The 25,186-nt window shown below is 40.7% G+C and overlaps 1 protein-coding gene across 2 annotated transcripts; it reads left to right on the top strand.

Annotated features, from left to right (window-relative positions):
- The first annotated feature begins 379 nt into the window (after positions 1–379).
- atp6v0a1a (ATPase H+ transporting V0 subunit a1a) lies at positions 380–18,117 on the top strand. Of its 2 annotated transcripts, XM_083896329.1 has the most exons (21): positions 380–443; positions 1,593–1,748; positions 2,579–2,657; positions 2,794–2,891; positions 2,974–3,102; positions 3,696–3,778; positions 5,063–5,189; positions 5,274–5,356; positions 5,441–5,534; positions 6,859–7,071; positions 9,159–9,309; positions 9,550–9,689; positions 9,846–10,012; positions 10,118–10,208; positions 10,605–10,723; positions 10,823–11,030; positions 11,138–11,245; positions 11,337–11,444; positions 12,655–12,772; positions 13,467–13,638; positions 17,216–18,117. In XM_083896329.1, the coding sequence occupies exons 2-21, from the start codon at positions 1,632–1,634 to the stop codon at positions 17,307–17,309; spliced, it is 2,499 nt and encodes an 832-aa protein (XP_083752455.1). In that variant the 5' UTR covers positions 380–443; positions 1,593–1,631; the 3' UTR covers positions 17,310–18,117. The 2 variants fall into 2 exon arrangements, with proteins under 2 accessions (XP_083752455.1, XP_083752456.1); XM_083896330.1 differs by lacking the exons at positions 380–443; positions 1,593–1,748 and having other exon boundaries at positions 2,595–2,661.
- The last annotated feature ends 7,069 nt before the right edge of the window (positions 18,118–25,186 follow it).

Genomic DNA, 25,186 nt, shown 5'->3' with positions numbered 1-25,186 from the left:
TTTCAGAATTGTGCGGAGTTCTACAGTTAAATTGTTTTGTGCCTATAAAGTAACTATAAATGCATTCCTGACAAATGGGGCTGCTCTATGCACGTTGTCCACGGTGGGGCGCTGTACATTTACGACGACTGAGCAGTAGTGCCAAGCATGATTGTGGCGTCAAACTCGCCGGCAGACAAATACAGCATATAAAATAACATCCGGTAGTGTTTTCAAAATAAAAACCGGAAAAAAGACCTGCAAATCCACAGCGCCGCTCGGTGTAATTATCGTTGTCCTGTTGGAGCAGAGAGGAGAGGGAGGCATCTCCACGTCTTGCTGCGGCACTTCCTCTTTGTGAAGAGTCGAGCAGAGTTACTTCAAACCAGCGACTTGTCCACAACAAACAGAGCAGGAAGCAGAGACGGAAACCTCGCAGGAGGAAACAGGATTTCCATCCAACTGTAAGCACAGAAAAACAAACTGTTTACCACTGTTAATTCATATTGCTATATCACGAAAGGAGATTAGAAACGATGTGAACTGCGCTAGCGTTCATGTTATTACTATAACGGCTTAGTCAAATGAACAGGTGCGCTAGGTTAGCATTAGCTATCCTCTTAGCGCACACGTATTTAAACTGCAAACTCGCATTGTTTACAGTCATCTCAGCTCAGTAACTTAAACGTCTGATATCAGTTAAAGTCCAAATACGCATCATAACAACCAACATTACATTACCTTTTTGTCTCGGTGTTGAAGTTTAACTGGCTAACCCCTGCTAATCTGACTATTCAGCTTTTACTCGAAACAACACCAACGCTAACTCATTGGCTAAAACGCAGCTATTAACATGGGTGTGTTACGTTATTAACACGAATTCATGATATTAGTGTTGACAATTAGTGATATTTTTGCAATGTGCTGTAATAGTGTGAGGTAGGTTTAATGCAGTAGTTGTTAGCTCTTCAATACCCTCACCTTTGACAGAAGCTGTAGTAGTAAACGGGGAGCTAAAGCTGTAGCCTCGTTAGCTGTTTAAATTTAAAGATTTGTATGTTTTTATTGTCACTATTCGTTTATGGGAAACGCATTTAAAACGTCAGATCAGTAAATATGCCCCCCCCCCCTTGACGTGTTAAAGCTTACTGGCGCTACAGGTCACATGCTACCTTGTAATCCACAGATAAGCCGTGTGTGGTACTTTTACAGTAGGGGGTGACGAATCTGTAGCTGCAAGATATTCTGTGAAAACCACACCTTTCTCAGTTTAAGCCAAAATAAATGCTCAATTGAACTGAGCTTTTGGGCTTCCTTCCACACTAACACTTGAGTATATCACACAATAGAATAAACTCTCTTTTAAGCACAAGAACATTCCTGCTCTAATCATGGGATCTGCATGGGGCAAACTGATTTTTCTCCCCTTTCTGTCACATGCCACCTTCTCACATTTGTGTTAAACTAACACCAAACTGACAAAAGAGGTCTTTTACATGTGATTTTCACCCTTGTGTTCCATGTAGAGAAAAGTGTTCAATGTATAAGTAAACGAAATGCTGAGCTTGCTTGGCTTTGTGCCACTAATTTACATCAACATTGTTTCTATCCAGAGGTTTTGAGGCTGCACAGCGCTCAAGTCCTTCAGCATCATGGGGGAACTCTTCAGAAGTGAGGAGATGACGCTGGCTCAGCTCTTCCTCCAGTCAGAAGCTGCCTATTGTTGTGTCAGTGAACTGGGAGAGATAGGGATGGTGCAGTTTCGCGATGTAAGTCAAGTTCATCCCATCAGTTTGCTGTGTAATTTATTAAAGTTTCATTATCCTGCATAACAACACAAGGCTATTATTTTATACGTAAATCATAGGCTACAAAGATAATTTTAAGACATTTTCAATCAGAAATTGTACTCTATCAATACAGTTTACTGAAAATCAGCAGCATACTTTCTGCTAAATATTTCAGCATCAGGCACTGAATAAAACCCTAACCAGTGTCAATTAAACTATCATTTGCTCCAAATCCTGTCTGACATTTTCTACCACCTTACTCCCAAAGCTGTAAGTCATCAAAAAAAATGAGACAATATCAGTAAAACTGTTGAGAAACGACATGCCGTCTGCATCATGTTGATCATGTGCTCACAGCTGACCCCTCATTCCACGCATATAAGAAAGCCCATTCCTGACAAGGCCTGAGGGAAGCTTTGTGTAAAAGTATCAGCTGGACGGTAACAAGAGAATGTCAGCAGGGTTGTCTTATTCATTAGGTTCTGTTACTCTAAGCTTGTAAAAAAGTTTTAATATTTAATAACAAGGAATTGTTTTTTATACTTTAAAATCTAAATGTATCTCAAATCACTTTATTTATTTATGTAGCCCATATCACAAACAGTTTGCTTCAATGAGCTTTACAGTCTGTAGAGAAAGTGACTCGCTCTATCCTTAGACCCTCACATCAAATGAGGAAACTCTCCCTTGTACAGTGTTTACTCAGCCATTTCTTCTTATTATTATTTCTTACACTTAAGCATGACAACTTACATTCTCTTGCTTCACCCCACATTAGTCTTTTCCTTTGTTTTTTTCTTTTCTTGCAGCTAAATCCCGATGTGAATGTGTTCCAAAGAAAGTTTGTCAATGAAGTGCGACGATGTGAAGAGATGGATCGCAAACTGAGTATGTGAGCTCACATATAAAGCACTGCAAATGGATTTCCGTCAGGAGTTTATTCCATCCTAATACAACTTTGTCTCACTAATTATCATTTTAAACGGTTATTTCAACTAAATATTTTTTAATTTTGCACTTTCAGGATTTGTTGAGAAAGAAATAAAGAAGGCAAACATGGAAATAGTTGACACTGGAGAAAACCCTGAAGTCCCCTTCCCAAGGGATATGATCGACTTGGAGGTGATCTTTCTCTCTCTCTGTCTCTCTAGCTTACTTAAATTGAGCTTCCTGCTGCTGACCTCTCCGTGTCCTTTACCAACAGGCCACATTTGAGAAGCTTGAGAATGAGCTGAAGGAAATAAACACGAACCAAGAAGCCCTAAAGAAGAACTTCCTGGAGCTGACTGAGCTCAAGCACATTCTGCGTCGCACGCAGCAATTCTTTGATGAGGTCAGCAACGTTGCACTCCACACAATGCGTGGTTTATTTTTTAACTCACTCTTAGCCAGGAAGAGATGTGAGACTTAAACTTTGGAAGCAGTTTATGGTTATGAACAAAATGGTTTAAACTAAAAAAAACAATAATTTCAGCTTTACTTTTCAGATTTCAGATTTCATGCAAGTGGGATGTCTACACTGATATTATAATATTGTTGTTATCCCACTGCTGTGTATAGTGCTTTTGTTGGGCTTGTTTCTTCGTTCATTTGCCAGACCAAAATCCTTCCCTTTAAACCTTTGCCCTCCTTTAATTCCACTTCACTGCCTCCACTAGCAAGATTATGTAGAATTGCAGTGTTAAGTGATCTTTTACAAGTTGTTATGAGCTTTGATTGAGGTGAATCATTGAACCAAACACTAACAGTGACAGTTCAGCCATTAACTGGTGTGATTATATCTGGCTCTTTTTCTTCTGTTTGTCTATATTTTGGTCAGATACATGTGTTTTAGTGTCGGCTTTCGCAAGCAACCATGTCTGAAAATGCTGTAGCTGTAATGATTATGTCCCTGCTGAACTGATATGTTGACCCACTCTGATTTAGATGGAGGATCCCAGTTTACTGGAGGAAACAGCTTACCCCCTGGATCCTAATGATGTGACCAGAGGAGCTCCGCTCAGACTGGGGTGCGTTGTTTTTTTGTGGAGTTTTGTAATTCGACCACCAGTGTTTGAAACTATACTGTTAAGAATCAGCCAATCACCTCCTACACACCAGCTCAGACTGAAAGGCTTAAGACAACAGTGGTCACCTACAGTGGAACATCATCATAAACCCACATTCACAAATGCTGTCCCTTCTAGTATAGACATTTCACTCAGGGTTAGCTCCCTTATCAGGCAACAAAAGAATGAAGTTACTACATTTAGTGGACACCCACCCTGGTAAATAAAATATCTAAAAAAAGTCACATACAATATTGAAAATAAACTGGGTTATATACGTATTATGAAAAAAACATGAAAACAGATGTCAGAACACGATTTAATTTCAAATAAAAACACAAAGCCAAGAGGGGAAATACAATTTGTGTTTAGTAGCTGACTGCATTGATTTTTCATCATGTGGCAAATTTGACAGTGATCAACAACAGCCTGCTCTCTGTTGTTAAGGAGCTCTTGCTAAGACACTGTGCAGTGTGGGTTTCTGTGTGCCAGTCTGTAACTGGTTGAATTTAAGGTCACAGGGAAGGAGATGACGCCATCATTATCACTGCAAGTAAAGCATTAAATGCCAGTGAGTGCAGGCAGGATGAGTCATCATATGGTTGAATCTGCTCCTGCACTAAGGGCCTATTTAAAATCTAGTTTGTACCTTTCACATTTCTTCTGTATTGAATTTCCTGTCTGTCTGTTATTCTGTTGTTCTACTCTCCTGATCAGTTTTCTCTTCAAAATTAGACTAAGTATCACAAACATTTAACCTTTATGCATACAAATTAAATTTGTTTTATTTAATTATAAATATAGTAAAACATTTTTTATTTTATTTTTTTTACATGTACTCAACAAATAATTAGAGATAAATGAGGAAGGATCAAGAGAAAGAGGAGTTGAGAATGGAGAATTTTACTTTTCATTCCCAGTGCTGCTGCTGTTTTGCTGTAAAAGCTGAAACATTGTTTGGTAACAAGTACAACAATGTAACAGTGACAAATTATAGTTTTGTTTTTTTGTGTGTTCTTGGCTTCTCCCTCTCTAGGGGTTGACACAGTGAATCACCTGCTCAGTGATCCGCATATTAGATTTTGCAGATGTATGCCCTTCCTGAAGCAAACCCTTTTGGGACTGGCACTAGAGTACACATGCCATGGCTGGGGTCAATTTAGAACGTCCAATTAACCCAATCAATGGTGAGCAATGGGTATTGTTTACCATAGTAACTCATTATTTTATGTCCACTTATGATAGATTTGTAGCTGGAGTCATTGGCAGAGAACGCATTCCCACATTTGAGAGGATGCTGTGGAGAGTTTGCAGAGGAAATGTCTTCTTAAGGCAAGCAGATATCGAAGATCCTCTGGAGGACCCGACCACGGTCAGTTACTAAACTAAAGTCTTTTCTTAATGTTTCCATTTAGTGTTTTCCTTCCAAACCTCTAACTGTGTGGATTTTCAACAGGGTGACCAAGTCCACAAGTCTGTCTTCATCATCTTCTTCCAGGGAGACCAGTTGAAGAACAGAGTTAAGAAGATCTGTGAGGGGTAAGTGAATCAGCACCATTCATCAGGAAGTATCAAATAACAGACCTAGTCCAACAGATCATTATTTGTATAATCTGTCTGCAGGTTCAGAGCCACCTTGTACCCGTGCCCAGAAACGCCTCAGGAGAGGAAAGAAATGCTAGCTGGAGTTAATGCTCGCATTGAAGACCTGCAAATGGTAAGGCAAAATGATCTCAAGCTCATGAACACCAACTTGTGCAAAACAGTCTTTAACTTGTTAGTTCTCTTTGCTTTTGTCTGCTCAGCATGATTTCTTCATTAGATAGTGGCTCTGGTTGAGGACATTTCACAAGTTGCATGAAAAGAGGAAGAGATCTGCTCTGAATGCAGTGGAAGAATATAAATAACATGCTTCTGCAGCCTGAGTCAGTTATGTTGAAGTGTGATAAACTCAAACACTAACCACTCGTATGAGACAGATACTTGACACTTAGCATGTATCTTTGTCTTTGTGGATGCAGTGTTATGCCTGTCGCTACGTGGGCTCAAGAGCTAAATGACAGAATGACATGAATGATGAGGAAGGTCAGGCTATTTGGCTAGCAATGAGCTATGTGTGTGGGCCATTAAGCCTCTTGACTGCCAATGAGACTGTGACTGTCTGCAGACAGCACAGAGTTTAGATATCCTGCGATTTGCTGAGAATGTCCTTTCAGTCATTCAAACCCAGCATTGTTTGTTCTTGCACACATGCATCGTAAAGGACTGTCAATACTAGAGGCATTTAAATGCTTCGAGGGTCGCTGGGGATTATTTGTGTTGTGAAAAGGAGCAGCTAGATAGATGCATTTAAGATGCATTAGATGGCCCTGGAAAATTTATTTTGTCACATATGATGGTTCCAGGGTTTTGCGTTTCGAGGATTGGCTTCGAGATGCATTCAAGAAACCTCCACTAAAGAAAACCTTGCTGCCACCTTGTGGTATTATGCACCATTATGTCAACTTGTTTTTGAAAATTAAATGAATGGAAAGTCAATACACAGAGATGTCAAGAAGAATATAAATTATATGGTGCTTCTCACCTCCTCAGGCTAGTCCAGCCAGTGTGACCAAACCCAATCCAAACAGGAATATGATTTCTAAGCACTTGTCAGGATCCGCCTTAGACAAATATGTTTGGGTTGGGTATCCACACTCTGCTGAGACCACACATCCCATATTTCTAATGAGAAGTATGAGATATGTATATTGTATTTCTAATGGGGGGATATGCCTAATGGAGTAGGGTATCCACTGCCCTTTAACTGACAAGTTACTGCTCAGTTATACCAGTAAATGTAAGCCCTCTCTATGAATAGCTAGGAATGTGTGATACATCACTGCTATTTATATTTGTCCTGTTATAATGAGCCTTTTCTCATTGTGATGGATAACTTTAATTATTTGAATTGCGTAAATCTGGCCAATGCTGACCACAAAAAATGAGCTACAGACGGATGCAACAAATACAACCACCTTTGCTCTTGTCTGTCCCTGAAGGTGCTGAACCAGACAGAGGATCACAGGCAGAGGGTCCTGCAAGCTGCAGCCAAGTCAGTGAGAGTGTGGTTCATCAAAGTGAGGAAGATGAAGGCCATCTACCATACCCTCAACCTCTGCAACATTGATGTCACTCAGAAGTGTCTGATAGCCGAGGTGTGGTGTCCCGTCTCTGACCTGGATTCCATTCAGTTTGCTCTGCGCAGGGGGACGGTGAGTAACTGAGCAGCAGTTAATGGAGACTATTTGGCACAACATAAAGAGAGCCACAACATAAAGTCACCAGCCATAATTGTGCCTCAAAAGCTCTGACGAGTTGAGTGACAGACTCCACAAAGCCTCCTGAGGTGTTGTCTGTGCTCTCCGACACAAAGACGTTATTGTCTGCTCCATCAAGCCCTCTAAGTGGAGCTTTTTGTGGATCAGGGCCTGTATTTATCAAGCGTCTTAGAATGACTCCTAAGAACCCTGCTAAGAGTTGACTTATGAGTAAAAAAAATCTTCCCTGAAAGCTGCACTTAAAAGTTAGTTATCAAGCATCTTACTCACACTTTCAGCGAAGTGTAGGACTGAATCTTAAGTGTCACTCTCGGAGCTGAATTACGACAGTACTATGTGCCGTAAACTGAATTTTAGGTGACGTCACTTCCGTGTCCATAGAAATGACCAATCACGAAAGGGAATCCCTTGTCTAAGAATAAAGAAATATCACGGATTCCGTGGGTGCTCCCGGATATTGCCGAGCACCCACGGAGATTGTCGAGCACTCGTATGTGCCAGCCTACGCTTGTCATTGATTTATTAATGACCACTAACTATCAACGGGTTGCATTGTAATGTCAGAAAACCTATCTGTGGTCCACAATGGACCAAGGCTGAACCACCACAAGACATTTTAAAAGAATAACAACCTGGAAATAATAGCGCACCAGTTTATAAGACGCACCACTACCAGAGGAAACATATTCGTCACCAAGAATTAAAAAGAATGGTGAGTGACAAAACAACAAATTAAATATTTGTTATAGAATGTGTCAGAATGGTTTTGAATTGCGGATTTGGTCCATGATTTGCATTTATTTGAGCCTTATTGCTGTAGTTTTGGTGGTTATGATTATTTCTTTCCGTGTGTGTAGTTGGTAACACTTTAGATTTAACCTACATTTGTGTCATTAAAGCCAGTTGTGGTCATTGACAGTATAATCAGGTTTTGATTAATTAATGAGTGAAGTTCCTGTTGAGTCGGTAGGCTGTTATTACCTAAAAACTTATAGGCGTTACGGTAGCTACGCTGTTCAATCCAGGCTGTGGTGTTGGGTTGTCAATTTTTCTTTTTTCTTCTTCAGTCTTTTGCGTTAGGGTTGCATAATTGAGATTAAAATCCTCTTCTGCATCACCAGTGTGTAGACTGTGTTTGTGAAAGAGATCGTGTCTGTGTCCGTGTGTGCGTGCGTTCATTGCGGCCGCTGCTGTTAATTGATCTAATGTGTTTTACTATGAGACGAATGTGCACGTGTCAAAATAGCAAGAATCATGCAAGCACGATGATGAGAACCCATCAGCAAAAACATAAATCGGCGCCCCTGCCGTTTGATCCGCTGCTCGTCATCTAACAAAGCCAGGACATCCTTCTCACCTCAGTGCTGCCCCCTGCTGGCAACTCCTAACCACTTAAGACACCTCTGGAGGTCTCTTAAATATCTGGAGAGTAGGAGTGATTCTTAGACTTAGGAAAGTTGATGAATAGCTTTTATTCTTAAGTTTGAGAGTAGGACTAAATTTCACAAATTCTCAGGACTTAAGTGTAAAATGGCACTCTAAGACGCTTGATAAATACGGCCCCAGATTTTCAGCATTTCTACAACAGCCCACGTAATTTTGATCAGTCTGAGATGTGGTGGCAACACCTCAAACTTCCTAAAGTTTCTCAAATCAATTCCTGAATACTTTTCACAGGACTTCAGAGCACATTATCCTGCTGAAAGAGGCCACTTCAGTCAGTTAATACAGTTGTCATGTAGCCTTGTATGAAGGTGGTTTCTGATAATAACCTGGTCAATCCTCAATTATATTAACTGAGAAACCAGCCGGATGCATCTGTGTGGTTGGCTTTCAGCATTCTCAGAACACAAGCCTTTTCTTGAAAAGACACCACTGAAAATTATACCAGGCTGTTGTATAGCTTCCACACTTTTAGAAGGTGTGTTTCTACCTAAGATTTCTAGTGAATTTTAATTTCTGTGAACATCAAATTTATTGCTGAAATTACCAGATCTTCTTATCCGTTCTCTGCGATTTAGGAGAAAAGCGGCTCCACTGTGCCTTCCATTCTCAACAGGATGCAGACTAAACAAACTCCACCCACCTATAACAAGACAAACAAGTTCACCTCTGGCTTTCAAAACATTGTTGATGCTTACGGAATCGGCAACTACCGGGAGATAAACCCCGGTAAGCATGCACCACACCTTTCTTTGTTCATGCTGTTCTTACCATGAACACAATTACTGTTATCCTTCATCTCCTAGGGCTGTTTGAAAAAGATATTTACCAAGCTGGTCATAGTATTCGTAGCTCATTATCACTGTGTTTGCGTATGCTAAGTTTCATATGTGTCATTCATTGGTCCTTTCACCTGCCACGCCACCTCCCTCTCCTGCAATACCTGCCTCCCAACCTTCTCGTCTCCAGCGCCATACACCATCATCACCTTCCCTTTCTTGTTTGCGGTCATGTTTGGCGACATGGGCCATGGGGTGCTCATGACCTGTGCTGCCCTGTACCTTGTGTTGAGAGAGAACAGGCTAATGGCCCAAAAGAACGATAATGAGGTATGAATCCCATCATCCTCATCTCATAAGCCCAACACCATTCTTACAGATGATATTTATGCTTGTAATGGCAGAGATGGAGCTTTTCAGAAACCCTTTTCATTTCTGTTTGTCTCGCTTTTCATGAGATTTGAATTGAGTTTATGTCTGTGGCAGATGTTTAGCATGGTGTTTGCGGGGCGCTACATAATCCTGCTGATGGGAATATTCTCAGTCTACACGGGTATCATTTACAACGACTGCTTCTCCAAGTCGCTCAACGCGTTTGGCTCTGGCTGGAGTGTCAGACCTATGTTTGACCCAAAAGTGGGAGGCAACTGGACGTAAGTGTCATTGGCATTATCTGAAATGGAGCTGTAACCTGGTGACTCCTGTAGGTTTACAGCAATAACATGTCAACAAATTGTTTGGTGTTTTCTCACATTCAGGTTTGATACACTTGAGGGCAACAGAATTTTACAGCTGGACCCAGTGATAGATGGAGTTTTTCGAGGGCCGTACCCCATTGGCATTGATCCGGTGAATATATTCATATTTTGTGATTACTATTTTGAAAATTCTACTGAGTACAAAGAAGCAATGATATTGCACAAGATTATGTATTAGTTAAACATCAGATATTATTTATTGCTCTAACACTGAAGAGTTGCATAAACATGACAGTCACTAACCTCAGTACAAAACCACTGTTCCACAGAGTTGATCTGACATTCCGCACGTCTACTTGATCCCACATTCTAGTCCATTCCAATCTGCACATTCACAAATTCTGAACTGGACATGGGGGGCTTTATATTATATTTATAATGACACGGACCATAGTGGAGCTCAATGGACTGGTGGAATTTATGAACTGTCCTTATTGGCAGTGCTAAAATTGTCTGTTTTATGTAACTCGACTATCTTGCCTTTCAGATATGGAGCATTGCAACCAACAAGCTGACATTCCTGAACTCGTTCAAAATGAAGATGTCAGTTGTCCTCGGAGTCATTCACATGCTGTTTGGAGTCTCTCTTAGTCTCTTCAACCACCTGTGAGCTTTTAATCCACTTTTATGCCACTTATTCCCACAACCATTGTTCCTTCCTGTTGGATTTCTGGTAATAAATTGTTTGTTTGTGGTTCCTTGCAGTTACTTCCAGAAGCCACTGAATATCTACATGGGGTTCATCCCAGAGATTGTCTTCATGGCCAGTTTGTTTGGTTACCTAGTCATTCTGATCTTCTACAAGTGGTTTGCATTTAACGCACTCACCTCCAGGGAAGCCCCCAGTCTTCTCATTGCCTTTATCAACATGTTCCTCTTCAGCTACGGTGACACACCTCTTTACAGAGGACAGGTCAGACCTGTGTTAATTACAAACTTCCATGTTTTTGCCCTCAAAACAAAAACCACAGAAAGATAATTGTCCTTCATTTATCTTCTGTCTTTCTCCTGGATTTGTAGAGGGTCATACAGACGCTCTTGGTGATCATCGCCTTGGCATGTGTTCCCTGCATGTTGATAGTGAAAACGCTGATACTGCGCCGACAACACATGTGGCGGAAAAATTTGGTAGGGTAAAATAGGCAGGCAGCTGCAATCATGTTGTGGAATAAAATATCTTACTAATAACGCAGAAGGTGATTCAAATTTTGTGTCACAGGGTGTGCAGAACTTTGGAGGCATCAGGGTGGGCAACGGGCCCACGGAGGATGAGGCTGAAATTATCCAGCATGATCAGCTCGCACAACATTCTGAGGAGGAACCTGAGGTAAGAGAGACATGTCCTCATAGCGAAAGCAGTTTCCCCGTCTAAACTGGGGTAACGTCAGGTCCGCAGTTACTCGGGTTATAAGATCACATCCTTGAATAATTCAGTCACTTAGACCCAGTTGGAAACAAAAAGCGATACCTGATGTCTCCAGTTCCACTGTGGCAATAAAAACATGAATTATGGATTAAGGACTGGCTTAGCAGAAACGTTTATCCACTGAATGTCAATTTTACATAATGTATAACTTCTGTGTTAATTTTTAAAATATTATTTAATATATTTTAATAACAATTCTTTCACCTACAGTCATGGATCAACAGTTGACATTTGGGTTGCCAAAGGTCAAGGTTATGGTGGCTTCACATCTTAAATTCAAATTATGAATCTGTGTAACCAGGACTGACTTGGTCAGCAAAGACCTTCAAGCTTCCATTGTCCATACATGCAAAGCTTCAATGTTGCCATGAAACAGGCGATGAATTGATAACTGTAAATCTTGAAATTTAACTGATACAATTACCTGTTGCAGATTCATAATTTAATTCTAAAATGCACATCCGATGTTCCCCATGTTTCTATTTAAGTTAACTGTTTTCTCTTATTACTTTCCTTCCATTTACTCATGTCTGTCTGTCCATTTGTGTTTGTGTGTGTGTGTGTCTCTGTGTGCTGGCAATAACCAAGCATTGCCTTTTGTCACCTGCTTCCAAGGCCCAAGAGGAGGAAGAGGTAGGACAGGATCTCACGCTGCGCTCCCTGCCCTGCAATTTATCCTCTCTTGTCAAAGTGCATGTTCATCAAGCAAATTTAGTCTTTTTCTGCCTCTCCCTTTCCGTCCGCCGCTCTTAGCTGTGTCTGTTGTGTTTGGTAGTCGGTGGTTGGTCAGTGGTTTCCAGGAGAATCGCGGGTTGCACAGATTCCTCGAGCAGTGGGTGCCAGTAGGCCAGTGCTTCCTTTCAGTCTCGTGATGTGCATGAGGCATCAGCTGACTAGCTGATCTTTGAGTTCACAAAGTCTTAAGATGGTGTTGCTTTGTTCAATGTTGGGGGTGGGTTGTGGATCTACAGTGGCAAATGGTTTTTCCTGACAGTTATCTGATTAATCGTGCACTCACAATGAACCAGAGTCCTTCTTTGTGGACCTCGGGACCTGTTGTAGATATGTGGTTTGCTACAGTTAAATGCTGACGTGTGTATCTCTCCCGCAGTTTAACTTTGGAGATATGGCAGTGCATCAGGCGATCCATACCATAGAATACTGCCTGGGCTGCATTTCAAACACGGCCTCCTATCTGAGGCTGTGGGCCCTCAGTCTGGCTCATGCACGTAAGTCCACACCGTGTAACCTCAGAGCATCAGAAATTAAATTATATATATATTATATTGATATAATCCTAACCAAAACTAATCCCTAACCTTAAATATAACCAATTGATACCTCTAACCACAATTAAAATCATGGTCCCCATGAAGACAAGTGGTCCTGACAAGGTCACTGTTTATGCCAGAAAAGGTCTTAAAGAGGTAACAAATAATAAGCACAAGCACACACATGCAGTCAAACCCACAGGGTTTAGAAAGAGCACAATTGTTAACCTAAGCAGCAGAGACTTATTGCACATGATATATTGAACATTTGAGGTATGTTTTCTCACATCTGATGTATCTAAATAGCTGAAATTAATACGTGTTAATTCTTCCCTGTGTTACTTTGGTAATTATGCCATAAAAACTCAGAGGAACAAGCCAGAGGAGTGCAATCATCTCTTATTTTAGATTATGTAGCTGCTTATAAAGACATATCTGCTTGGCTGGTCCTCCCTCGGACATTGCCAACTATGCACCATGTGCTCAGTTTGACAAATTCAGAGATGTTGCTGTCGTACATTACTGTCGCAGGCTCCTTTGCGCCAGATGTGTTGCAGCGAGTATAAACAAAGCTTAATGAGTCTGTATTTACATGTACTGCATGCTGTACCCCTAACTTGTATAATCTGTGTTTTGCATGTCTCGTCCACAGAGTTGTCAGAGGTGCTGTGGACCATGGTGATGCACATTGGCCTCGCTACTTCTAACATTGCAGGATTCCTCCTTCTGTCCATAATCTTTTGCTTCTTCGCTGTTCTCACTGTTGCCATTCTCCTCATCATGGAGGGTCTGTCTGCCTTCCTGCATGCACTGCGACTGCACTGGTAAGCTGAACACTTATTATTTATTTATTTTATGAACAACACATGTAGTGTTTACTTTTTTTCTCCCTTGGGGAAAAACCTGTGAGCAACCTGAATAAAGGAGACTCCCCTTTCTCCCCCAACTCCCAAGAAACCACCAGCAATGACACAAAACATTTTAAACCATTTTAAAGGTTTATTAAAACAAATACAATGTCTGCCGGCAGCCTGGATGCAAGGAGTGGTTTAACCCATTGACTCCGGGAAAGCATTGCCGCATTTCTTCCATTAGAGCCAGGAGAGCGGCTGTGCGTTTTATTCTACCATTAAAGCCAGTAAAGCAGATACATCAATTTTCGGGGGGTATTAGAGTTCCTTGCAACATTGTTTTGAAATGACTTCGAGCAAACATGGACGACTTTGACAGCGGAAATCGAAATGTCATCGACATTTTCGATTTCAACGCAGATAACCTCGAACGTGCTGAACAAATCGACGGGGATTTATGGTCAAGACATAATTAGTATAATTATCAGTGATAACGATGATAAGTACCACAGTAATTGACAGAGTATTTACAACCGCACACCAGGATTGACAGTGGATTTACCTTGGATTTACAGCGCTGTAAGCACTATCACATGAGAAGCAGACTGTTACAGTCATAACATGCTGTTCTTGTTCTTCACACTCCATCAGAACTAAATCAAGGCACTGACACTAGTTGATATTACTTTATTTTCTTACTGTTTTTAAATTGAAAATAGTTATTCACTTTACTTTTACATTTTTGTATCTAAATAAACTAAATTTCACAGGAAAGTCACAGGTGTAAGCTCTCAAATACTTTTTGAAATCTGCTACACAGGCATTGAACCTCAGGTTTTACAGGCATTTTTTTCCAGGCCTTAATGGATTAAGGGAAGTTCTACATAACTACAGAGCTATAGCTCCATCTGCTGGTTGGACCTTTTTTGTAACTTTATCCCAGTGGCACAGAAAAGAATGTTGAGATGAAGCAGCTTATTGCGTCTGAGAGAAACTGAACACAATTTTTCTTAACTTGAAGCAAAGCTATGCAGCGTTAACCTTTAAAATAACAGCCTCAAAGTCATTTTTGGTGGCTCGTTGCCTTGTAATGGGAGAATGGAGCCTCTTTCATAAAGACGCAGAGGTTGTCAAACGTCTACTTTTGTTGTGGTGCGTTTGCTACAGCGACAGCACATTGAGCAGTGTGTTGCATTAAGGCAGCGTTTCCCAATCCAACTAATATTGTTTTGAAGAGGTGAACCAGCCATTTTTAAGAGCTACTACATTATTTTTACAGTATTGTTTTAGTAGCTTGTTGAAGGAAAAAAACACTTAATATGGACATGTTAAATACTAAACATTTTGGCAGAATTAACAGGATAATTTGAGTAAAAGTCAAGTCTCCTGTGATCCATCAGCTGCCACATTTGTTCTGACTTCTCGTGGCCACCACTGTCACACATCCAAGTAACCATCAGATTTGGATGTGTCCTTATTACAAACTAACCAATAGGTTGTTCCCCATCACTCTCACTTTTTCCTGGCCCGTGACCTGGAACCTGTCACATTTTGCCGTGTGTGTGTGTGTGTGTGTGTGTGTGTGTGTGTGTGTGTGTGTGTGTGTGTGTGTGTGTGTGTGTGTGTGTGTGTGTGTGTGTGTGTGTGTGTGTGTGTGTGTGTGTGTGTGTGTGTGTGTGTGTGTGTGTGTGTGTGTGTGTGTGTGTGTGTGTGTGTGTGTGTGTGTACAGCAGTGCACAGCAGTGCACAGCTCCATAACACGGCACAGACGAGTCTTTGTTTCCCCTCGTTATATTCTTTGTCTGGCTTTGCTGAATGTCATCCTGGGTTTATAATCCACTGGCACATTGACAGAGGATGCCTGTGCTGCAGCCACTCTGCTCTATAATTGTCCTTTTATACAGGAATTATGAGTGAATCAGCTTTCACTGAACGGCCTTCAAGGACAATTGAAAGCCATTTTTAGCACAGTGATGCTTATAATAATGCACTCCTCATTTATTTCTCCCTCCTGAATGTGGTCACATGATTTTTAATATCTTACTGCCAAATGTGGACAAAATTAAAATAAAAAAAACAAACTAAGTTTTCAGTAGTCAGGTGTACTTGTTGACCTAACCCACATAGCAGTTAAATATATCAAATATCTCTATTGTCAAATGAGTTCACACAATCTTGATTAAGCCTTTCCGCTTCACATGACTCTCTCCATGTATCTCACAAGAAGTGAATTCTTCTGCTTGTCCCCGCTTGCCTATGTACTGCCACTGTATACACAAACGCTCAGTCAGGTCTGATAGTATTGCCTGACAGTTTTCAAATTAAGGATGCTGCATACAAAGACCCAAACGGAGGTAAAATAAAAAGTTATGCACCGTAGCTTTAAAGCTAGGCCCTGTAAGTCTCAAAATGCTAAAAAGAGCAGGCTATACTTTGACGATAAGAATGACAAGAATGGAATTTTTAACAAAGCCCTGCCCCCAAAACAATGGAAGTCGTTTGTGGTGGACCTGGGAAATTTGGCTCTACTTTCTCTCCCACTTTTGCATGACTACTTACTCACTAACTTCTGGTCATTGTCTCTTCGTCAGCAGTGAATTCCTCTCTGACTTTATTATAAACACTCACAGTGTTGCACTGTGAGACATGAGCAGGGTCTGCGAGACATAATCTGGATTAAAAATCAGTTGCGCTGCAGTCTAAACCAAGCCTTAGAGTAATGGGTTGTAGAGTTGGCAGTACTGGCTTCTCGCAGTAACCTCAAGCAAATTACCTTTTTTTTTTTTTTTTTTACTGCAAGCACACCACACCAAGTGTTGTCCTACATGGAGCATGAGAATCTGACGTATAAGGTCAGATAATCTTGCAGTGCATTGACACACGTGGAGGATGACATTCACTTCACCCTGGCGGGTCTTTGCAGATGGTCTGAACCAATGCGGGTTGGGTCCAGTACTGAACACCAACCGATTATTCCATGCGGTCTTGATTAGTCATGCTTTTTAATAGCATTGCAGCGACTAAAATGGCTTTTTATGCAAAGCTTTATAGATTAGCTATGAGACTTGAAGATGATCTCACCAAACAAGCTTTAAAATGTACTACATGTACTTTACACTCTAAGATAGTGCATATCATTTTAAACATACATGAAGATACCTTCATGTTTAAATATGTTCGTTTTCTCTCTTTTTCACCATCTGAGCAGTTTTACAAGAAAACATGCATGATGTCGTGCACAGTGCAGACACACTATTGAATGGCAGGTATATGTGGCTGCTCAGTTATAAGGTCACCCAGCCATCACTTGGCATGGCGCAGGGTGAATTTAAAAATAGAGTCTGATCAGTTTCCAGAGGGGAAGCGGCTTAGATATCTTGGCCTCCAGGAGCAGAGCTGCAGACACGAGCGGGTGCAGCTGGGTGAAGACTGTGGAACGAAGAGCAGAGGTCAATGGCCAACTGCACCGCTCAGCGTTACACAACCTGAAAGTCATCATCGCACCATGTGCTAGACTTCCTGGTCATTGTTTTTTTTTCTGTCTTCACAGGGTGGAGTTCCAGAACAAGTTTTACACCGGCCAGGGCTTCAAGTTCCTCCCCTTCACCTTTGACAGCATCTTGGAAGGGAAGTGTGAAGAATGAGCTCTGAGACCTTTTCCCTCCTCTTCAATTAAAGTTTTTCTTCCTCTCATTATCTATGTCTTGCTGAGGCGTGATTATTTTTCCCCGTTTTGAAGAACTTCACAAGAGACCGAAGAGAATCTGTTTTTCTGCAGTTTGTTTTTGTTTTTTCACATTCAGTCGTTAAATCTGAGAAATCTACTATTTATTCATTCCAGAGAAATATAGCACATTAACTGTAATCTGTCATGTCTTGTCACAGTTGTTTTGTATTTCAGGTTTTATTTAGTGTAATGTTATTTATGCAAGATTCTTTACATAAAAAAAAAACAACAATCCTGCAAAGTATGTGGGAATGTTGCAATGCAGATCTTGTAGTTTCCTGACTAATCAAATGCTCATTCAGAGTAAACTGACCCTTTTCTATTGGCATTATTCTGCAGCAACAACTGACAACTTATGCAGAAAACACCAACACTTCTATTTAACTGCACACCGACCTCGCACGTGGAGCTATAAAAAGGTCTAAAGGGAATACAACTTACCTTAAAACAGGACGTCAGTTAGCGTCTCTCGCGTTGTGCTCTGCTGTTTCCCCTTTTGTGTTTAGCCATCCGTTTTCTTTCAGTTTGCACAGAGAGAGAGAGAGTGAAGGGGAAACTGTAGGTGGGTGTTCTGACACAAACGAACACGATAAAATGATGCAACCCAGTTTGTATTGTAAACTTGTGTTCCCTATTATGATATTTCACTTGTATGTCATCGTAAAATGTGTTTTCCTCACACGTAGGAGTGGCAAACAGCAGATATGCTCGGATGCTCACCAGTGTTTGATCACCTGCATTAATTGTACTTCTCTCTGTCAATAAAGTAGAAACATGGTTCAAGTTGTGCTCGTGTCTGTCTTCTCACACGTACCTTATGCAGCAGAAGTGGAAGAAAGCCAATGTTTGCATTCCAAAATAGGAATAGAAAGTTATTCATCTTCTTCAATGGTTTTAATGGACCTTTTACACAGCAGCCATGCTGACAGGTGACAGTAAGGGAATCACAGGTGTCAGTCATCAAGCTAATGACGGCTTTGAACAGTGTCATCATTAATGTTAATACACTAACACCTGTGCTTTTCCTTCTCAAACATGGCAAAGTGTCTGTGGCGAAATGGATGTGTCCTGAATAAAAAGACAAAAAAAACATGGCTGCAACAAACAATTCTTTTCTTAACTAAATAATCTGTTGATCTTTTCAATTGATTAGGTTTTTGGTGCAAAAAATGTCAGAAAATATTATAGATTTAACATTTAGATTTAGATTTTTTATTCAGATTAAACATTGAAATTATATTTTCACAAGAGAAGTAAATATCACAAAATTCACAAATATTGCTGTAAATCTGGTCAAAACTAACAAAAATCCACATGTTTTTAATACATGTTTTTATGCTAAATGTGGCAAAAATTTGCATTTTATTTTAGCATGCACAACTTAACAATCGGCGCCTCATAGAAACTGAGTTGGCAATTTATTCAGTTATCAATCAATTGTTCCAGGTTTTTTTTTGTTAGTAACGAAACCAGAAACAATTGAGCTTATTACTCTAAAATGTATTTTGACATCCTAAAATCTATAGTTTATAGTTGGCTAAAAATAAATATATAAATAAATGTGTGTGAATATCAGTGGTCAGACGTGTCACTGTGTTCCTGCTCCTCTTGGTGGCGCTGTTGAGTTGTCCATGAGACAGAGAGAAAGAGAGAGAGAGAGAAAAAAAGCTCTAACAAAAACACTTACAGTAGTTGAATTATTTTTATTGCCTGTTCTGCTGCTGCTGTACTTTGTGCCCGACATGGGGGACACTGGAGATTTATTTGGCAACATAAAGGGAAATGACCCATAGAAACAGTAACTACACATATATGTTGAAACTACATTTACAGTTGTTGTACTATAATGGTCCTTTTCTTTAACATGTCACTTATCGCGTGATTGCCTGGTTTTCTCCCAGTCTCAGCGTCTCCAGACCATGACGTTATAATGTCCATACAGAAGGAGCCTTTTATTAGGTCTCCGCTGATTTTGAAAGTGTTAAAATGATTTGGTCAGCTAAGGGGAAGCAATGAACTCTGCACAATATTATATATTTATTTTACAGTTTAGCAGTAGTGGAAGACTAGTGGCGAACATAAAACTAAAGATTAATATAAAATACATATTACTGACAAAAAGTGCATGGAACTTTATTGAGCTTGTGAATTGCTTACATAGGAGTAATCTATCTAAGTAAATGAAGTAGAATCAAATAAATGGAGCGTAGAAGTAGAAAAATGGCAAAAGTACATCAAATACACTCAACAAAAATATAAACGCACAAAGAAAATCTTGTAGTTATTGTTATGTGGCAAAATAGAGTAACTATCCAAAAATAACAGTACAACTTTATCAATAAAGTGGCTTTAAAGTTGTCATATGTAAGAATGTGGCCAAAAACGGTTACTACATTCAAATTCAAAATACAGAGGTCTTTTATGTTTTGTTTTCTGATGTAACTGGCAACCCGTGGTTGCTCGACAGCTGAGACTCTACTGACTGCAATGATTGGTAGACGGCGGGAGGTGGCGCCACATGCCAAAACACGATTTCAAAACATAAACATGATTTGCAGTCTGCAAAATATTTTTTTTAATGCAAATATTTTGTCTGTACTGTTGTTGTTGGTGAGTTCAGTTTGTTATATGAACATTATTCCTGAGTCTCTGTGACATATTAGGAGGATTTTATGGCCAGTTGCTTTAGATTTATTACATAATGCACCTTTAATTTGCGTGCATTAGGATCAATTTCAAAACAAAAGTCCTGGAGTAATGGCAGGAAGAACACAAGGGGGTCGATGATCCAAGTTCACAAAATTTAATAACGTGTGTGTCCACCATTAGCCTCACACAGAGCGGTACACCGGCGGCACATAGACATCACCAGGTTGTCAATCGTGTCCTGGGGGATGTTGTCCCATCCCTCCTGCAGAGCCACTCGAAGTTAGCGGCCGTTCTGGGGAACTGGAACTAGAACCCGCTGGCGGACACGTCTATCCAGAACATCCCAAAGGTGTTCGATAGGTGACGTGTCTGGTGAATACGGCAACATTCAGTTGTGTTGCCACAGCTGTAACGCTCAACCCAGCACTCAGCACTGCCAATGGCACGCTCCCTCGTGATTTGTGACATCTGTGGTCCACATTTTGGTGTGCCCTTTTATTGACCAGACCATAAGGAGTGTCTGTGTACTGGTCACGCCTATTGACCACCACTCTGCTATGCTCCATGACTCTGGTGAGTTGAAATACTCAATCTGAGAGTGTAGTCAATAGGAGTGGCCAAGTGACACTGGACTACTGGGTTTGAGCAAAACAAATCATTCCATAAACAAATGCATCAAGAATCTGAGCAAATGTCATGACATTCTATTTTTGTTCACCATTTCAAGTTTGTGCGTTTATATGTTTGTTGAGTAAATGTACTCACACTTGAGTAGACCAAACCGCAAACCACAGTGCAGTTTATCCTTTTTTCAAAAATATCTTTTAACACATAAATAACATTTGAGTTAGGATTGTTTTGACGTGTCACTGCCAGCGCTGTGTGTACCTGCACCATAGGAGGCCTGGCCGTAAAAACCTTCTCAGGAACATCATGTTCTCTGTCCTGTTTTTAGCCACAACATCTCCGAGTAATAGTCGTGCTCTTTATTTATCCAACTTTTTTTGAAAATGGAGCTAATTTAACTTGATATTTCCCAGCGTGTCAAGTGTAACCATGAGTGAGCGCGAGCTTGCATGAAAAAAAAACCTCCAGAAATCTTGTCATGTTTACAGTTTCAAAGCTCAAATTCCAGAGAGATTGTCTCTATTTCTTTTGCTCCTTTATCTAAAGCAAACACTAACTGCACTTTAGTTTGACAATGTTGTGTCTCTTGTAAGGTTACGCTCATTTTTCTTTGGCATAACAGAGATGTTGTTGCAGCTGTAAGAGCTGTGCAGCTCTTGGTCTCCAAAACAGGTTCGTATAACTGAAAAACTAGTAAGACCTTGTTGAAGAAGGTCAGTCTACAGCTGTGGTCTTCAAAGGGAAATCCATACGTTACTGTTTTATGACTGTCCAGAGTCTAGAGCCTGGAAGATGATGTAAGTGTAGGACACTGCGGTGACTCCAGTCCAATGAGAACGTCCAAACTCTAACCTACCGACAACAACAAACTCAAATGACCTGGGGGCCATTGAGGGTCTAGTTTGGTCAGTAGGGGGCCAGAGAAAAAGAATATCAAAATAATGATATTTATGATGATATTTCAACCTTTAAAGGCTGTGGGACCCAGACAAAATGTCCCCACAAGGTCACAGGTGTTTTTTGGACCTTATACAAGAACACACACAGAAAAATGTTACTAAATGTTGACATTTGTTGACACATCTTCTAAGGGATGAGACCAGTACGGAAACGAGGACTCCGTCATCCTCAAGTCTCTAACCACAACAGCCTTCGCTACAGGCTGTGACAAACCCAGTGATCCAGATGGATCCTGGCATTTAAAGATTTAAAGACCCTTTATTTTATGTAATTGTGTATTGTATGTTTTGGGTAACATTTACTGCACGTCTGTCCGTCCATGGGAGTGGATCCCTCACCTGTGGTTACCCTGGTTGAGGGTCTAAGGACAGAGGACATTACCAATCCTGTGAAGCCACGTGAGACACACTGTTTTGTAATTGTGGGCTATATAATTTGATTTGATTTCATTCTATGTAGCTTATTCTTCTCTTGTAACTCGCTTTGGATAAAAGGGTCTGCTAAATGCTTAAAGGTCCATTATGTAATAAATCTAAATCAACTGGCCATAAAATCCTCCTAATATGTCACAGAGACTCAGGAATAATGTTCATATAACAAACTGAACTCACCAACAACAACAGTACAGACAAAATATTTGCATTAAAAAAAATATTTTGCAGACTGCAAATCATGTTTATGTTTTCAAATCATGTTTTGGCATGTGGCGCCACCTACCGCCGTCTACCAATCATTGCAGTCAGTAGAGTCTCAGCTGCCGAGCAACCACGGGTTGCCAGTTATGTCAGAAAACGAAACCTAAAACACCTCGGTATTTTGAATTTGAATGTAGTAACTGTTTTTGGCCACATTCTTACATATGGCACCTTTAAATATAAATGTAATTGCCAGCATTATGTTGGACAGGCACCAAAACACAACAAAATGCTGGTCTGTACTGGTGACCAGTATTTTTTTTTCGAGCAAAGACACAGTATATTCTGTATTTAAATTATTATTTTTTTTTTAAGTTTTACATTTGCTAGTTGGCATTAATTAAGATCAATCAAGATGTTGAATGTTAGAGATGTTCAAAATTGTCAAGATATTTCCGTCTGGTCTAAAGTGAAAGCTGACAGATTCACTCACTGACATCGCACGTCACCACAATTAGGCTCAAACAAGAACTTCCTAACTTGTCCTTCCTTTGACTTCCAGAGTGAAAATGTGAAGGTGACACAGTCTGTCCACACGTGGACTTGATGCCTCTTGATCCACCTGCAGCACAGCACAAGTGAAGAAGTGCAATGTTTTCATATTTGGAATGATCTTGGCCAACAGACAGTTACGTTCAAGCGTTCATGAGTTCATGCACGAGAGACAAGCTGCTCCATTCTTCTAATAAGAAGCCGCCCAGGTGAGTCTGGGATACCGGAAGCCTCTTTTTTCTCAAAGGTCTCTTGAACTTTTCCACACAACTGGAATTTTATTGTCAGGTGATAACATTGTTTTTCACCAACAACTTTCCACGCCCTCTCTGACCTTTAGCTATTGTTTTCAGGCTGGGTTTTTTTTTCACACACACACAGACAATATAAAAAAAAAGTGTTGCACATGCACATACATGCACATTATCTCCGTGTGGAAGCAAGTTGCATAACATAAAGAGCCTGAAGAGAAGAAACGGGAGGAAAAAGAGAAAAAGAAGTGACTTAAAAAGATGTGACAGTTGACTTTTTGACTAATTAATTTTTCCTGGCTCCAGAGGGGAACATTCTTGGACGTGACACGTTCCATGAAAGAGTCGCCAAGTTCCTGAAAAGGATGTGGGCTTTTATCTTCCCTAAAAGAGACGAAATAACTCATAATGATGACAAATGAACAAGTGGGGGCGAAGTCTGTCAACACTAAACTATTTTTTTAAAGTTATTTTTGCTCACTTTGATGATTCCCTAACATTTACTCTAGCACCACCATGAGGTGAGAAACGGCCAAATTCATGTTAACACAACAAACTCGCTGACCGTCCTATTGTTTTTCTTTTCAATTACTAGGTTCTGTCCAAACGTCCACATCTTCCCAAAGCTTCACAAAGCTATTTGAAAAATAGAATAAGCAGTGATTGCATCATGTCACAAATATTAGCGCGGAATAATGACAGGCTGAATTATAGTTATGGAGTTGATGAACTGTATTCGTGGAATTGAACACAGCATGTCTGCATCCATGTAGGTGTGTTTGTGTTCTTGTATGGGTGTCTTTGTGAGGACCAAAAAACTTTGCCACTATAGGGAGTGAGGACATTTAGGGAAAGCGAAGATATTTAGGCTGGTAATCATGTTCTGTCACGACCTTGAAAGGGTTTTTTGAGGGTTAAGGCTTAGTTTTAGGTTAAGGCATTTCATTGTGATGGTTATGGTCAGGATGCATCATGTCCTCACTACTGTGTGTACTTGCATTTGTTACCTCTTTAGGACCTTCTCTGGCACTGACCCTGTCAGGACCAGTGGTCCTCTTGGAGACCACAACCAAAAAAACTGGTTCCAAAAAGGTCAACACCTGTTTCTAAAAGGTCAACACTTCACTTCTGAGAAATTTAGGCCTCAGTTTTTAATTGTGGTTAGGTTAAAGTTAGGGTTAGACGAGGCATAGCACTTTGTTTAGGCTGTCCAACAGAAGAACAGCTGCACAGACTGTGTAACTGTGTGTGTGTGTGTGTGTGTGTGTGTGTGTGTGTGTGTGTGTGTGTGTGTGTGTGTGTGTGTGTGTGTAACCCTCTAATCCAGCACCATAGTAAACAGACAGAGTGCTGTGGGTTGAAAACACTGAGACCAGAATCTGCTCCCAGCCAAAATCCTGGACTCCTTCCCAAGCTTGTAGAGAGTCAGCGGACAGAGTTCACTGTGGGTACTCTGGCAAGTGTGTGTGTGTGTGTGTGGGTGAAGAAAATACAGTTTAGGTACATGTGAGCGGGCATTCGCGTGCACTGCGTCCTTCAAATCCAAACAACAAAAACTGGCAGTGTTTTTGTTTCTTTCCCTGAACTTTAGCCGCAGTGAAATTGAACCTTTTTGGAGATTAACTTAGCCGTGTCCCGTGTTTTGGTTGGATTTCTTGCGCTTGGCTTTTGGGTTGAAAAGTTCTCCCTGAGCTCAGTGTGTCTATTGTGTGGCTCTTTGACTCTCAGCTGTGGCTCCGTGCTGAGGAAGGATACGGTCGCCACAGACAGAGGAAAACAGGCAGCAGCATCAGGTCGTGCTATTCTTTGTTGAGAGTGCTTTTGTTGTGCTTCACCCTGCTTCCAGGCACAAAATAAATAGCTCTGCTCGACCAAAGGCATTTCCCCCTCTCACTGAACGCACCACCATGAGAAACATATTACCTGTGGTCACAAGTGTTTTGCCTCCTCTGGAAATTCACGCTCTCTCTTTCTGTTTTTATTTCGCAAGCATTTCTGGAAGCACGTTTTTGTTTCCATTGTCAGCTCGGTCAGCATCGTAAGCATAGAAACATGGAGAATTCTGCCGGCTGTAAGAGAAATGTGAGGATTTTTCGGCTTGTTTTTCATTCTCGTATGAT

Source organism: Microchirus variegatus, assembly GCF_963457635.1.
Source record: "Microchirus variegatus genome assembly, chromosome: 10".
NCBI lineage: Eukaryota > Metazoa > Chordata > Actinopteri > Pleuronectiformes > Soleidae > Microchirus > Microchirus variegatus.
This window is presented reverse-complemented; position numbering and strand designations above follow the sequence as displayed.

Bases quoted from the DNA above. Each gene is read 5' to 3' on its own strand.
- atp6v0a1a (XM_083896329.1), top strand. From the start codon at position 1,632: ATGGGGGAACTCTTCAGAAGTGAGGAGATGACGCTGGCTCAGCTCTTC. The intron at 9,690-9,845 runs GTATGAATCCCA...TGTCTGTGGCAG, and splicing joins CCCAAAAGAACGATAATGAG to ATGTTTAGCATGGTGTTTGC. The intron at 11,246-11,336 runs GTAGGGTAAAAT...TTTGTGTCACAG, and splicing joins ACATGTGGCGGAAAAATTTG to GGTGTGCAGAACTTTGGAGG.